We start from the raw sequence: 16,305 nt of genomic DNA, 5'->3' as shown, positions 1-16,305 counted from the left end.
TGGTGTCTATTAACCCAGAAGACGTATTTAACTGTATACAAAGCCTTTCAGTAGTTGATGCCTTTAGATATACATCTGGAGGAGATCTTTATGACATTGTTGCTTGCTACGCACTGCTCTTTTTCAGGCTAAACAACACACAAGTTACATGACCGCAATTAGCTACAGAGGGTCCCGCTGGGGGGAGAGATTTATGAGCAGGTGCATATTTTTGTATGTATATTTGTATGTGTGTGTGATCTTGAAAGTGCTGCACTGGGGCAAAGCAGTGTGCGCAATGCTATTATTTCCACAGAGGGGGATCATTTGTTGCTCCTTCTCAAGTAATTAATTTATACATGCCAGTTAAAAATAAAACCAGGAGAGGACCCTTGTGAGAATATTAAGGGAGGGGAAGAAGCTGGAAGGGTGTCAAAACATCTGCTGGTCGCACTGCAGAGCAGCATCCACTAATGATCAAAAATCACAGAAAATACTAGTTTATGGGCTCTTAGTAGTGGTGAAACATTGTGTACTGTTCATCAATTTATTTAGCAGCAGTATGGACCAAAACATTTTCCTCCTCGGGGAAAATAAATGAGATGTTAAATCCAGAATCTTGATGCTTACCTGAATTGCTCTTTTGGATTTCTACTGTGAATGAAACCAGCAGGATTTCCAAGTCCAGCTTTTCAGAGAGATATGGCCACTGAGTAAATAAAGTCTTATGCAGGGGGGGGTGAGTTTTATATGCAATTTTAAACAAATCTAGTCACCCAGTGTAAGGATACAGCCAACATGCGCCCTTTGGGTAATGATGCAGCATCAAATAAAAAGGTGTGGAAAATATGACCTTCAGTTAGTGAATATCATGAGGTAAATAACCACCAGTAAGAAGAAAAATCAATCAAAAGCATTTCCTTTTTCCTCTTATTAAAATACCATTTGCACGTATATACTGTGCATCAACATGATATCATTTGCAATGATGAATACTTTAAAGGAACTCAAAAATGATATTCTATTGCACAAACAGGTGAAATCACATTCCACTACATCACAGTGTATAAAACAACACCATAGGCTGTTTGTATAAGCAGCTTATTACGACCTAGTCTCACATTGCCAGACCTATCCCCACATCGCTGTTGAGAAAGGTCTGGCTACACCACACATACAATCTGGCATAGGAGAAAGAAACTTGAAAACCAATCACATCATCTTGGGCGGCGCGAATGCGGTGGCTCTACAAAATGGGCTCGGGAAGAAACTTGTTTGGTGGAACATTTGCACCCCGCAAAAGAAAACACCACATACAATATTAAATGAAATTAACTGTTCACACAATACAGTAAGTTGAGCTAATTCAATTAGCTGGATACATTGTTAAAGGTTCCATGACATGGTGCTCTTTGGATGCTTTTATATAGACCTTAGTGGTCCCCTAATCCTGTATCTGAAGTCTCTTTCCCGAAATTCAGCTTTGGTGCAGAACTACAGCCACTAGAGCCAGTCCTACAATGAGCTTTCCTTAGTATGTGCCATTTCTGTGTCTGAAGCTATTGAGGAGGAGAGTGGGAGTGGCAAGGTGGATGGTGGGGGTGTGGCCTTGACCAACTGCCACTTTTCTCGTTTGAAAGCCATGATGTCTGTCTCTCATGGGTTGGCCAAATTCTCTGGGTGGGCAAAGCAGAGAAAGGGGAGGTAACCTTGCTTGTTATGACCTCATAACAAGCAGATTCCAAAACGGCTCATCTGAGCTTTCATTTTCTCAAAGGCAGAGCAGGATACCCAGGGCTCGGTTTACACCTATCACCATTTCTAGCCACTGGGGAACCATAGACAGGCTAGGGGAACTCATATTAATGTGTTAAAAAACCTCATAAAATGAAATTTTCATGCCATGGGACCTTTAAACGTAATTTGCTTTTACTAGTGTATCACCGTGTACTTCATCCAAAGCAATCCTTGCCAATCTGTCCCAAAACATCCCAGTTAGAGTAAATGCTGTAAACATATTCTTTATAAATCTTTACAATCATTCCCCGAAATAACCAAGCAGGCCTGCCTTGCACCATCCCAATCTTCTTCAAAACTTGCAATTTTCAGCGTATAGCCTGCTAGCTTGAAAGTGAGAGCGGAAAAGTGAGCGCCGCATGTCAGGCGATTATCCTGGAGATGTACTTCTGTTGATCCAGACTACTGTGAATGTAACCAGCAGGATTTTTAAGTCAAGCTTTTCAGACATTCCCATGAAAGCCGTAAAAATATTACATATAAAAGAGAGATATGGGCCTAATGCAGGGAAGGTGAGTTTTTTATGCATTTTTAAACACATCTAATGACCCAGTGTAAGGATACGACCAGTGTGTGCCCTGTGGGTAATGATGCAGCATCAAATAAAAAGGTGTGAAAAATATGACACACTGGACCTTAAACATAGTTCTAATGTTTTAGGTATTAGGTTGGTTTAGGAGGTAGAACGGGTTGTCTATTAATCGCAGGGTTGGCAGTTTGATCTTTTGCTCCTCCTGTCAAAGTGTCCAGACACTGAACCCCAGATTGCTCCCAATAAGGCAGGTCAGCAACTATGACATGTATCATTTAGAGGCAACATAGTAAAGGGCTTTGTCTGTTAAGGTAGAAAAGCACCATATAAGTGCAGAGCATTTATCTTCTCATACTTCTTATAATTTTATTTCTCTTTTACATCTCCCTGGCCTGAGTTGAGACAGCTCAAGTCCCTGCAGCCTCCCTTGGTGTCAGTCATTTTCTAGCAGCACCCTCAAATCACAACCTTCCATTTATTCGGTGTTTGTGATCACATGTAATTTGGTTTTCTCTGCACTGTCCCATTCTTGATGGCAGCTGATGAGGTCTTAAGAGAGCCAGGCCTTTTATTCTCTGGAGAGCTTGTCCCAAAACAGCATCTGGCCATGCCTCACAGCCAAACATGCGTGTGCGCACACACACACACACACACACACACACACACACACACACACACACACACACACACACACACACACACACAGTCTGTCACACAAACTGCCACACAAGCGCTGAATATACTATATTTAACCAGTTCTGTCCGTCTCACTGCTGCATTAGCTCTAACCATTCGTCCATCTGCAGTCACTCCATTAAATCTCACTGCAGTCTGTTGTCTGCTGTTTAAAATCCCACTGCTGTGTAATTTCAGTATTGCATGGACATATGGTCTCTGATATAATGATATTATGTTGTTCCAAGTATAACTCAAAGGAGAAATTAGTCTTTCTAAACCGAACTATAAATGATGAACATTGTATGAGACAAATTGGGGAAAGACACAAGAGATGTGATAATGTTTTTGCAATATTCACAGCTTTAGGACGTACCATAAAAAAACTCCATATCTCCGTTTTGTTAAGATTTTATTACATTTTCAACCTCAGCCACCACATTATCTCAAATATAGCCTGCAGCAAACGACTGAGCAATACCCACAATTTGTTAAGGTAATTGTCTCAGGAAATTTTAAATTATTTAATTTATCTGGTATGACTACAGTACGGAATTAGTGTGAGAAAAGAAGAGAAGAGCAGGTGAATTAAATGCTATCACGGACAGTTATGAGTTTACCAAACAATGCAAATTGTATTCGCTCCACAGATAAAGTTTGTATGTCATTATAACTTAATGAGTTTGCTGCTTCAGGTTCTCCCCCAAAACAGTTTTGACCCATAACGAGGTCAGTTGAGATCTAATGTGAGCAAACAATGACCATTAAATTACTGCAAACATCTTGTGCAGCACAATCAAAGTATTCAAGAGTCCAATATTTACCTCATTATCTCCTAGATGTTCCCCACTCACAATGCTCTGGTGGCCCTCCTCCAAGTGGAAAATTGCTGCTGCTTTCTTTAGGCCCTCTTTATGTGCGCAATCTTCCAAATTTAAAAGGTCTAAACATGACATGCAGTAAATAGATATGATATAATCCTTAGACTTAAGTAGTTCATTTGGCATTTATTTTGGTGGCTACCAAGCTGCTTGGTGCTGCATTGGCAGAATTACAAGGCAGTGGAAAAAATAAGATTAATTAGCATTCATTTATTTATTTTGGGGACAGTGGAATAACTAAATGCAACATGGATGTATGATCAACTTATTAGGTTGTCATGGCAAATGGGTTAGAAATCAGTTGCCTATTGAAACACTAGCACATTAGCATTCATTTGGAGTCTTGTTTATAGCCATCTGATGAATGTAAGTTCCAATTTTTACTTTCCTGTAAGCTCTGTTTTGGGCTCTACCACTATACTAACTCCTCTTTGCAATTTGATGCTGGACAGGTTTTTGATTTAATGGGCCCTATTTCAACGACGTAAGCGCACGGCGTGAAGCGCATGGCACAGGTGCATTTAGGGCATGTCCAAATCCACTTTTGCTAGTTTGACGGAGGAAAAAAGGGTCCGTGTGTTCATAGGTGTGTTTTGGGCGTACCATGCAATAAACCAATCAGAGTATCATCTCCCATTCCCTTTAAAAGCCAGGCGCGTTTGTACTTTGGCACATAGCTATTGTGATGGCGGATTTGCATCGTAATATTCTTATTTGTAATCTTTTTATTTGTAATCTTTTGCATGTTTGTGTGCTGCTGCGCTTCCCTGTGTGTGTGTAACAAGCATAGTGTGCGCGCTGTGCACGAGCCTAGGCTCATTTTACTAATTCACTGTTAAAATAACAATGAAATGCTGCGCTATTGACTTTAGACAGCAATACGCCAAGAATGCACCTGAACACACCTCCCTGTAAGACCAGCACACCCATTGGTGCAAAGATGGGCGCAGGTGCATTTGCTATTTAAACGACATGGGCGCTGGATGGGAAATTGACAACTGCGTCAGTCTTAAAATAGCAAAGACACTGCGCTGGGTGCAAGATAGGGCCCAATATCTTCAATGTGTTTAGAATTATCGTAAATAATAATAGTTGATTAACAGAAAGTTTACTGACAACAACAAAGTGGTTTTTCATTTAAGCCAAAATGCTCTTACTTTTCTAAAATAAAATACAAATAATATATTCTGATCTCAGCTGGTCAAAAGTGAAAATAAGCTGCTTTTATGATTTAAAAATATATATATTTGGGTTTTAGACTGACAAAACAAGTACCTTGGGAAATTTGGATTTCTGCACATAATAGCCTTATAGTTACTTGCAACCATAGTTTAGTGGCTTAAAGTTGTTGTAAACATGGAGCATCCTAAATGCATGGTGAATGGAGAGAAAATAATGAAGTCAATATTGAACTTTTAACACCCAAAGCTCCATTGTTTGGCTGTACAGTGCTGTTTATGCTGTAGGGTTATCAGAATAATTATTTGGTCATTTGTGTCCTTTTTTTGGAACATTTCAATTAAGATACAACCATATTTAGTGCTCAGACTGACATTAGTCTGAAAAGTAGATTTGTCATTTTGGGATGTATGTACTACTTTTTTGAAAGGAGAAAGAAATGGGAAAGAAGTGTGTCTTACGTGCAGTGTTGACTGTCATACAAAGTAGACTAATTGTACTAAGCCATTTGGGCCATTTGCATACTCTGATGACAGTTACACTCACAATGGGTGAGCAATAGCAATCCAATCAGGCTTGTATACAACATGTTTGCTGCATGGAGAGGATTGGAGCAGAGCTCCTGGGTATTTCAGCTGGACACTGCACAAGACTGGAGGCTGTTGGCTGAGGTCATTTATCAGCAGCCAGCCACCACAGACAGAGGCCCGGCACATTCTATCCCTGACCTATGTTCTCTATAAACCGAGACAATGTCCTACTAAGAATCGTTTTTTTCCTAGGAAAAGTCTCTCTATCACTGGTGAATTGTTTGCTTTTCTTTCCAGAGGGAATGAATCGTCCTTGCCCCCCCCACCCCCACCCCTTTCAAATGCAGACCAGCATCAAGGGGGAATAACTCAGAAAAGGTAAAAACAGAAGAGGAGAGGAAAACAACGCTAACAAGGTTTATACAATGGGTAGTGCCAGCCAAGCATTCTGCTTGGTCAGATAAGCATTCTTACCATGTTTTATGAGACCCTTAACAACATTCAGCCCGACAGGAACAAAAATGAAACTGGTTGCTAAGCTAAAAAAGTGAGCTATTGTGTTAGTCAGGGAGATAAGTAACCATTTGTATCTGTGTCTTTATTTTTGTTTATTTACATTACTTTACAGGGATATTTCAGCCAATAACCATATGTTAAACAACTGAGAAACAGCATGTACAGCAATATACTACACAGTGTTTACATAATGCACTACTAATAAATATTGGATGTCCTGTAGATGTCAAGAACTCGCACTCAACAACGCACTTCCTTGGGTCCTCAGCAATACACCTGCCAAGTGCGAAGTCGATTGGATGAACGGTTTTCGGGAAAATCGAAGGACAGACATACAGACAGAAACACAGAGATTCCTTGCTTTAAAGTTATATTTATTTTGTGTGTTTTTGATCATTTATAATGGCAGTAATGCCCATGTTCAGAATAGAGCAGCAACATCTTCACAGCTTATTACCTGGTGTCTCGACTGCAAGCATGTCACAGGTGCTTTTCGAAATGAGGGCAAAAAACTGAATATTATGTGCATGTAAACGTAGTCAGTGTCACATTAATGCAATCGGCATGCAAGTATGACACTGACGCAACGTTTGTGGTGAAGACAGCGGGTTACGGCATCTTTATGCCTATTGTTAGTGTGTAAAGCAACATCAGTTCAACAATTTGGATGATTGTGTCAATGCCTTCCTCACTATTATACCGACTATCACTAACAAGAATGCAACAATATAGTACACTGTAATTGCTATAAGCACATCTTGAAAGCCAGACATGCTGGAGATTGCCATCTGCTTGTAAGCCCTCTGTTTTTTCCTGTCAATAAAAATGCAATAATGTTTGCTCTTTACTATACAACACAGTATATATTTCAATATCTGAAGTTAATGGGTTTTTAACCGGAGTGGCCACTTTTGCAAATAACAATTTTGCTCTTGCAAATGAACTCAACTCCCTGATGAGGTGAAAAGTCTACGAGCCTCAACAGTGGGGAATGATTTCACACAGGCTCCTTATCATATGGTATACACACCAAATACACGAGCGCACATAAACACACCGGCTGTCACTGCATTCTTGACTGAATATGAAGGAGGCTGTGAAGAGCGGTATGAACCTCTCCCTTTGTGGATAGACATTTCATTATTTCTCTCTCTCTATCTCTCTCTCCTGCTTCCAATATACTGTACTTGCATTAATAGTTAATGTGTACAGCAAGCATATGATATGAGACAATATACAAACAAAAATGAATGACAATGAAAAACGAAGAATTTATAAAGAGCATACACTTCAATACTATATAAGAACAGAAATAAAGTAGGTCTGGTTGATAATGGATCATGCATACAAACTTAAACTGCAAAACTTATGTTCAGTATACATTACAAACAAACACATATGTATGTACTGTACAGAGGCACAGTATTATTACATACTTTATACATTTCACAGGGCTATATTAGACATGTTTTCTCTCTGAGAAAATGTGTTTAACTTATGTAGCTCAGCGTACATTCTTTCAGGAAGACCTAACTTTTTATCTATGCTCTCTTCTAAATCAATCAGCTGTTGGAGGCGTTCACCTTCCTGTACACCAATCAGAATCAGCCTCGAATTCCAAGGGCCAATCACAGCGTCACAACCCCGCTTTAAATGTGTTTCTCTCCCTGTGCTATCAGCTGTCTTTTCAGGCAAAGCGTCCAACCCTCCACCTCCCCTTCCACCTCCAGTCTTCGTCTTTTCCAGCTGACTGCTCTGGAGCCTCCTTCGGCCTGGTCTCACCACCGGTGTCTGGATTCCATCGGGGGGTTATGATGGTTCTCTACCCCTATAAAAAAACTATTAGTATAAACGATGGAATCTAACCGCCAAAGACACAGTACACTTTATTATGCTATGTACAATAAACTTTTGCATATCTGCAAACAAGTCTCTCCTGATTGAAATATGTAACTTAAGTAATGCTGCCTAAAAGGTAAAAGTGAACATTATCTATGTGGCAATTACATTTCCTCCAAAATATATTTGGTATGTTGTAGAGACGGGGTTGAAAACAAATTTTGACAACGTGAAACAAGACCATAAATGAAACAAATGTTAAATAACCTAATTATGATAATACAACAGAAATTGCTGCATATTGGATCACACATAGGTGCATGCAGATGCACATATTGTGAATACAGTCGCGTTCACACATATTGTATATATTTAAACATCACTGTTCACAACGTCTCATAAAACATCTGTTTCCTGTCTCAGCTGATGGCATGTGAGGATGGAATCTGCAGATATTTGTGCTGTTTCTGTACTTTGACAGAATGCAGACTTTCTCCTCACAACTGCATTCATAGAATTTTCACACATACACAACTTTAGAAATAACGAACTACTCGAGAAAAGTACACACATTAACCGCACCAACCTGGCAGAAACATTGTGAGTACAGGCAGGGAGGAGGACACACCTATGAAGAAGGAAAAAAAGCCTAAAATATATAAACGATCACAGAATTTGGTTCGAATATGCTACAGTAATCTAGACAAGTTGTAACCATTTAAGAAAAGAAAAGAGCATGACTGACATGAAGGATGAAAAAAAAACATGCACTGAATCCATGACCAACATCTACTATTAAGCCATGAAACAGCCCTGCAGCACTGATCTATCGCCTATTGACTCTCCTCTGTGCACAAGACAATAATGTGTCTCAAACAGTCAGACAGCAACACAAGACCTCACAGTGACCAGCATTTATTGTACTCAAACAAATGCTTGTGCAAACCTTCCCTAATATTAAAGAAGCTCAGCTTTTTCTTACGTTGATTAATGGCGAGTTTGGTGACCCAGATGAGCAATAAGTAATGCAGATTCTGATTAAAGTGTTGTCAGGCTACTGGCTCTTTAAATCACCACATTATATATATGCCTCTGACTTCGCTGAGATATGTACTTTGGACAACATTGAGTGAGGATGTTTTTTTTTTTTTTTTTTTTTTTACAATTGACTGGAGGCAATTTATCATTTATTGAAACACAGAAGCAGTTAACTGGCATCCTGTGCCACTTAGTGCTACTTATCCGAACAAAGAAGATACAGGGCCCTGTTTCAACGATCTAAGCGCACAGCGTGAAGCGTATGACGCAGGTGTGTTTAGGGCGTGTCCAAATCCATTTTTGCTAGTGTGATGGTGGAAAAAAGGGTCCGTGCACCGGGAACATGATTAAAAAGGGTTGTACTTAGTGTCATTCATTAATTCATAGGTGTGTTTTGGGCGTAACATGCAATAAACCAGTCAGAGTGTCATCTCCCATTCCCTTTAAAAGCCAGGCGCGTTTGGACCTTGGAGCATTGCTATTATGATGGCGGATTTGCACCGTAATATTTTTGTTTGTAATCTTTTGCATGTTTGTGTGCTGCTGTGCTTCCCTGTGTGTGTGTAACAAGCATAGTGTTAAAATAACGATGAAATGCTGCGCTATTGACTTTAGACCAGGTTTTTGTCAATGGCGCGATCACTTCCCGCTGCCTCAAGACAGCAATACGGCAAGAATTCACCTGAACACACCTCCCTGTCAGACCAGCACGCCCATAGGCGCAAAGATAGGTGCAGGTGTATTTGCTATTTAAACGACGAGGGAGCTGGACGGTCTTAAAATTGCAAAGACACTTGTGTCGGGCTTTGCGCCGCGCTGCAAGATAGGGCCCGCAATGTCTTATCCATTAAAGCTCATAGACGGAGATAATGTTGAAGATTTATTTTTGATCACAAACAGATCTGCCAAAACGCAGGATTTCTCCCATCCCGTAGCTCACGAGGAGAAAACAAGTAAAGCCGATACTGCTGTTACAAAGCACTGACAAAGGCTGTCAGGTTTTCAGGCTAATTAAAAACTCAGCTTCACTCGGTTCCCTGATCACTCCTCACGAAGACCCTTGAGTGGCATCAATGAGCACGCTCAGGCTTAAGTGAATGTTTACCTCCCCTAATGACTATCTGTCTCAGTGCTGAGTAAATGCATCTGCCTCGGTCCTCTCCGCCAGTCGTTAAGGTTACACACACTAACGCAGAGACGAGACCTCAGCCCCGAGGTCTGTGTAGCGGCTGTTTGTCGACTCTACACGACCATTTTGCAGGTTGTTGTTATTTTTGCTGTGCATGGTGATTGCTGGACAGCACGGCGGCTCAGCGGTGCACAGTGTTGCTTAACACTAAGAAGAATGCTAGTTTGATTCCACACCTCTGTTTTGTCTGCTTGAAGCTGCGTGCACGTGCTTCTTTAAAAAAAAAATGCAAGTCAGGTTGCTGGAAGAATCTGAACTGTCGGCATGTGTGAATGTCTCTTTTATCTGTGTTTGCCCGGTGATAGAATGATGACCTGCTCCTCGATGATGAGGTAAGATCAGAGGTGCTGAAATTCTTTCATATGAATGGCCAAAATGTATTTGGATGGATGAAATAATGTGGATGCAGATGATTTAATAGGTAAGTTTAACAGCACTGTGCGTTACGTTGCCGTAAAACTCAGACTAAGTACTTATTAGTCTCACATTGCCAGACCTTCCTCCAAAACGCTGCGGAGGAGGGTCGGCCTAGTCCACACAGCATTCCGGGATGGGAGAAAAACATGCTCTGGTTTATTGGCATTTCTTTAAACCAATCACAATCGTCTATGCCGGACTCGTTTTAGTGGAACATGTGTTTGTTCAAAAGTTGCTTTAGTCGTGAAGAAAACTTGGACAGATAGTCTAGCTAGCTGTCTGGATTTACCCTGCAGAGATCTGAGGAGCAGGTAACCATAGTCCTCAGAAATCCACCGGAGTTTAAAATTCTAACACGAAGAAAGCGGAAGGTACCGGACATCCGGTGGAATTTCCGGTGGCACTGGAGCAATCCCGGAAATGGAAGGTCGTGGCTACTAAATACTTGTTAGCTGCACAAAATGGACGTTTCGTAGTCACTACGGTTAGGATTTTACAGCACTTTCAAAATAAGAGAACAAGCATGAACATGTCAAATGCCATGGCTGGCCAAAACAAAGGGAGCACACTAACTAACATAGTCCTTTTTCCATTCACAACAGCAGCTTCTTTCAGCTAAAAAAAGCTCTTAAAACCGACTGTTTACTACCTGCTCACCACCAAACATGCGGACACACAGGAAGATACTAGCTGGAGAACAAAGTAGAGCATTCAACTTAAAAGGTGAAGATATGTCAATAATGTTGCACTCACAACTTGTTTTGTGAAGTTATTACAGGTTTAAAGCTATACTGTGCAACTATTTTTATTATATATATTGTATATCTATTATGGCCATGTTTACAAAACAGTGTCCTACGGTGACATTTGTGCACAGCAGCTTGAGTGATGCGTTTTACGTCACCTCTAACCCCCGTTTTCCACTGGGCACGTGCTGCGTTCCAGCTGCGTTTTGTTCCCTCCTCCACCACGCGCCATACCACAATGGGAGCGTCTTGCCTGCCCGACTCGCAGATTATATTATCTCTACTTTGTACTTTACAGAAAAATCACATGTTTATTAAGCTACCCACTCCAGGCACTTGTACAGTTAACTCCATGCCTTCTTTTTTCTGGTGTTGTCTTTATAAAAAAAGATCTGTGCTATGGTATTATGTTTTTCCACCTTCCAGATGAATCTCGTATCGTCTGTGGTGTTGTAGAGGAGACATATATGATATTGGGCGGCGGGGGGTCTTTTGGTAAATTGACTGGATGCTCTCTGTGTTTCGCTTGCTGCTCGGCTGTCCGAACACCCCGCGGCTCGTGTGAAAATAGACCTGGGGCGTATCTTTAGCGGAGTGGAGCTGAGAGCCGCTTCACGCACGCTTCTGGGCCGCGCCAGGGCATGACTAGTGAAATATCAAGCACTGACTTGAATGGCCGCGATTGCACGCAGGGGGCCGCAACGCATCCGGAATGCAGTGACGCGCCCAGTGGAAAATAGGGGTGAGAAAGGACAACAGAAGCGTTCAGCTTTGGAGACAAAGAGGACATAAAAATAACAAGATAATTACCTCTTCTGAAGAGTCTGAGCAACTGTGTGGAGGAGAGGTGGGGGTGGTGCACTATCCCCGAAGGCCTGCGTCATGTGGATGTTCCGACAGTGTTGTTGTCATTACTTAAAACTCCTCATGGGGGTGACAGATACTAGGCACTATAGCTTAAAGTGTGCATTTCATGTGCATTATTCCTGGGTGCAAGACAACAACAAAACAAAAAAATACATTAAGGGACAATAAAGTAAAAGCTGAATTAAAAGAAGCTAATCATAACTCTGAATATGATAGGAGAAAGATAGGAGCAAGATGGTAAGAATGATTTTTTTTGTTGCCATTACTGGATGGTGCTAGTAGTAATACAGCAGAATGCCAAGTAATATTTCTCCATAGTTTACACATTTTAAAACCTCTGCTGAATGCGGTTGCCAAGGTTCCGCTTTTGCAATTTTTGGTTACTGCGGCCTCAAGGGAATATGGCTCCTTATTATAGGTCACTGCTCAGCCGCTGTGACCTACACTTTTCCTGCACCTATCTGAAGCCATAATGAGCCCTTTGCTGTGACAGTCTCTTTGATTTTTCGTTGTGCTGTTGGTATACATCTGGCCTTGCATGAACATCCTTATGTTCCATCAGTTCTCTTGCCTTGAATGTCCTGAAAAGTAATAGGCAAGCACAGCACAGCACAGTAGGCTACACACGTAAATGTATCTCATCTTGTACACATAAACATGTACGAAATGATGAATGATTTATTTGAAACGGTAAATATGAGCTGCGGGGACTTGTTTTCACTCTGCTCATTTGAGTTTGGGGGCTCTGGAACCTAAAAAAAAAAAGTGTTCTAAAAACTGCCTATAATGCAATGTGAAAGTAATGAGCCGTGGCACTCTCCACCAAGAATCATCTTTTATTCAAAACTTTAAAAAAAAACAACTTTAACCTGTGCTTGCAGACGAACTTTAAATGGTCAGCTTCAATGCAACTTGGAAGAAGAAGAAAAAACAGGAAAGTAGAAAAGATCCCCATTCAAAAAACACCACTATGTAGACCAAAGAATGTCTGTTTCTATTATGTAGTTGTCCTTCACAAGTCATCATGGCTGCAAGGCAGGGTCAGAAGAAAAGCCACCCAATCCCGAGACATGATGATGAAACCGTGACAAATCAACTCATTCTTTCACTCCAGAATCTGCAAGTTGCCATGCCACGGGATTTCAGTTTCTCTTTGAGTTTGGGAGCCAGTGAATCTCGCGACTCAATGGTGTTCATTTCTCTAATCCAATCCCTGTATAAAACCTCCCTTTGAACGTCTGCAGAAAAGCTGAAAGGCAGCACATATCCCTCCCTTCGTTCGCCTGCTCCCTGCCTCTCTGATCCACGCTCAGTGTCCGACGCACAGGCGCGCGGATAGAGCGGGGATAGAGCAGATCTAATTAAGTTTGCTGATGGTGAAAGTGATGATTGCTCTCTGCAGGAAGAAAGGGAGAAGGAGGAAGAGTGCAAAGGAGATAACGAGAATAACTGCAGGGAGGCAGAATACACCCTTCTCTTCTCCTCATGATCGTCATCATCATCACCACAACCATCGTTTAACTCATTATTAAATGATTCAAACTTTTTATTAAGATTCATTTACACAATATCATAATTTCCGTTATTTTTTTTTTTACAATCTACTATTAGCAGATTGACTATACATCTATTAGAGTCCTAGAATGTTAATTTATCCAATCACAATGCGATGAATTCAGTTTTTCTTTGAACAACTCAAATGTTCCCAAACATATGCTATGTTGAAGTTTCCGTTTCCTTTCCTTGATAATTAAATAATTATTTTGTTATTACAAAATTGATTGTGCCATTCTAAATCTATTCGCACAATTAAATAGAATTAAATAGAATTCAGAAATGTGATGGCAGTCGACTTAATAAAAGTTGACGTGCTGCTTTTTTTTTTATCCCTATTTCCTCTTTTCTCTCCATCCTGCTTTGAATCTCTATTGATCTCAACAGCAGGTAACTTCGGTTGGGTTTGTACAATGAGGCATCTGACTCAAGCACATCGGCATCCTCTGACCACCCCCACCGCCCCCCCTCGGAACACCTCCTACTCTCACTTCCTTCAGTTACGTCTCAGCCAACCGAGAGTGTGCTCGCTGCTGGAATACATTGAATTGTGGTTGTATGGTACATGGGGAGGGAGAGAGAGTGAGAGAGAGAGAAAGAGAGAGAGAGAGAGAGAGAGAGAGAGAGCGCCACGAATGCCATTCACACATTCAGTGCGCTGGGAGTCCAGGCACCGTCAGCAGCTTCCCGTGCGCCCTGCATGCGCTCCGAGCGCGTCTCTCCAATAAAGAGCAGAAATGAGTTAGAGGGTAGCAGCTTTAGCGGCGCTCCTCACATGCAGGTGGTCCTTTTGGCCCCCTGCACATTCATCGACTCCAAAACCTACTGGTTTGTTTAAAAAAATTAAGATGTGGTCTATCTGGAAGGTTTGACCCTGTGCGCAAATAGAGGCATCGTGTCCGCTGCGACTCTTTCCGTTGGATTGGACCTATAGTACTTACTGCGCATCGTCTGAGACTCTCCGCTGGAACTATATGGCACTGTGAAAAAAAAAGAGGAGAAGAGCGCGCTCGGAGGAGGTTGGATGTCATCTTCTGTTTCGCTCAAGTTGCGCTGCCCCTAATTGTGCGTCTGTTTCCATTTGTGGCGATAATCCTCCCGCGAGAAAGTCCTTTGCCAATGTCGCCGCGTCTGTGCGCCGAACCGAACCCAACTTCACGGTCCTATCAGGGGATTTTGCGGAGACTAATTCCGACCACTCACGGACCACAACACTTACAGAATAAGGTAAAAAAAAACAATAACGGAATTGTACACATTGAAGCTTTTCTAGCATCCAATTTAAGATGAATATACATTATTTAAAAATATATATTATTTGCTTTATTATGTGCATTACGCACACGCACTGTATTCACTAAAACCTCTAAAACTATAGTGACCCTTTTCCATCATTTATGACTCAGCAATACTGGAGAAATGCAGCTCTCTCAGTTCATCTTCATCCCACTCATGCCCAAACCAAAATGACAACCTTATTGTCCTCTGCTTCAGCTCCTCTCCCTCTGCTTCAACTCCTCTCCCTCTCCCTCTGCTTCCTCCTTCCAGCAGGACTCATCCGGAGTGCAGGGAGAATGAGGAGTCACCGGGGCCGGGGGAAGCAGCATGAGTGGCCCGTGCATCTCCATTAGACTGACGGCCCTCATGTTTCTATGGAAGTGGTTAACATTAAGCCTGCTCCAGAGCTGGGTGTCAGTAGGGGCCAGGGCGGCGGACCCTGTCGGGGCTGGCTTCAGCGGCTCCACCGGGCCACTGGGCTGGCTCCTGTCGGACAAGGGACCTTTTCACCACTCCCAGGAGTTTGTCGATTTCACAGAGCGCTACCAGCAAGGATTCACCACAAAGTACAAGATATACAGGTGAGGGACAGTGGACAACTGGGGCCAGGGATGACTGTCTGCATGGTCTGCAAAGCTCAGATGCCTGTGGGGAAGGTTGTTTGTGAAATGGACCAAATGCAGAGCATGTTGTGTAATGTCTTCTAAGCCTTCTTGTGGCCTCGCTTGGAAGAGAAGAGGCGTTTTTTGCAGGATCTTTAGAAAAGTATAGGCAACAGCTCACACAATACTTTTTTTTGTCTATAAAAGATGCAGATTTAGTAGGTGGCAAAGTGTGGGATGATGCGTTGAGACGATTACTTAGTGGAGTTGTACATACAAATAAAAGCTCTGCATGTGTTCTATACATATGCAAGCTTCTCTGGGTGTGACTGGCTGCTTCCTCTTTATGTGGGCAGCAGAGACATATGGTTTGATACAAACCCTCAGAAAGCTGCATATCAGATGGAAACTCAAAGTGGAGATACCGCAGGAGGGTTTGGGCAAAGCAGCGGGATGTAACAGATATCTGACTGAGCCTGTTGATGTGTGACAGCGGGTAGACAGGATGGCTTCAGACGTGTGTGGTGTGAAGTATAGTCGATTTTTATAGAAGCAGCAGGGTGTTGTTTTAAAGCTTGCTACGAGGACGTTTTTCTTCAGGTTGAAAACTCCCACGTATGAGTTCACAGGATTTTAGATAGTTGTCCATTTTTCTGTCAAGCAGATATATAGCATGACAAACTATA

The 16,305-nt window shown here is 41.8% G+C and overlaps 1 protein-coding gene across 2 annotated transcripts in view; it reads left to right on the top strand.

The window, feature by feature from the left end:
- The first annotated feature begins 14,336 nt into the window (after window positions 1–14,336).
- The window catches only part of brinp3a.1 (bone morphogenetic protein/retinoic acid inducible neural-specific 3a, tandem duplicate 1), a 52,874-nt gene continuing 50,905 nt past the window's right edge, over window positions 14,337–16,305 (top strand). The window contains exons 1-2 of one of the 2 annotated variants that reach the window (XM_039811859.1): window positions 14,337–14,966; window positions 15,291–15,598. In XM_039811859.1, coding sequence (XP_039667793.1) covers window positions 15,345–15,598 — 254 coding nt within the window. In that variant the 5' untranslated portion in view covers window positions 14,337–14,966; window positions 15,291–15,344. Of the gene's footprint in view, window positions 14,967–15,287; window positions 15,599–16,305 lie in introns of both variants that reach the window. The other variant, XM_039811858.1, reaches the window with a different exon arrangement.

The sequence above is a fragment of the Perca fluviatilis genome, chromosome 9, assembly GCF_010015445.1.
Source record: "Perca fluviatilis chromosome 9, GENO_Pfluv_1.0, whole genome shotgun sequence".
NCBI classification, from domain to species: Eukaryota; Metazoa; Chordata; class Actinopteri; order Perciformes; family Percidae; genus Perca; species Perca fluviatilis.
The sequence above is the reverse complement of the archived record's forward strand: the minus strand, read 5'-3'. Positions and strand labels throughout refer to the sequence as shown.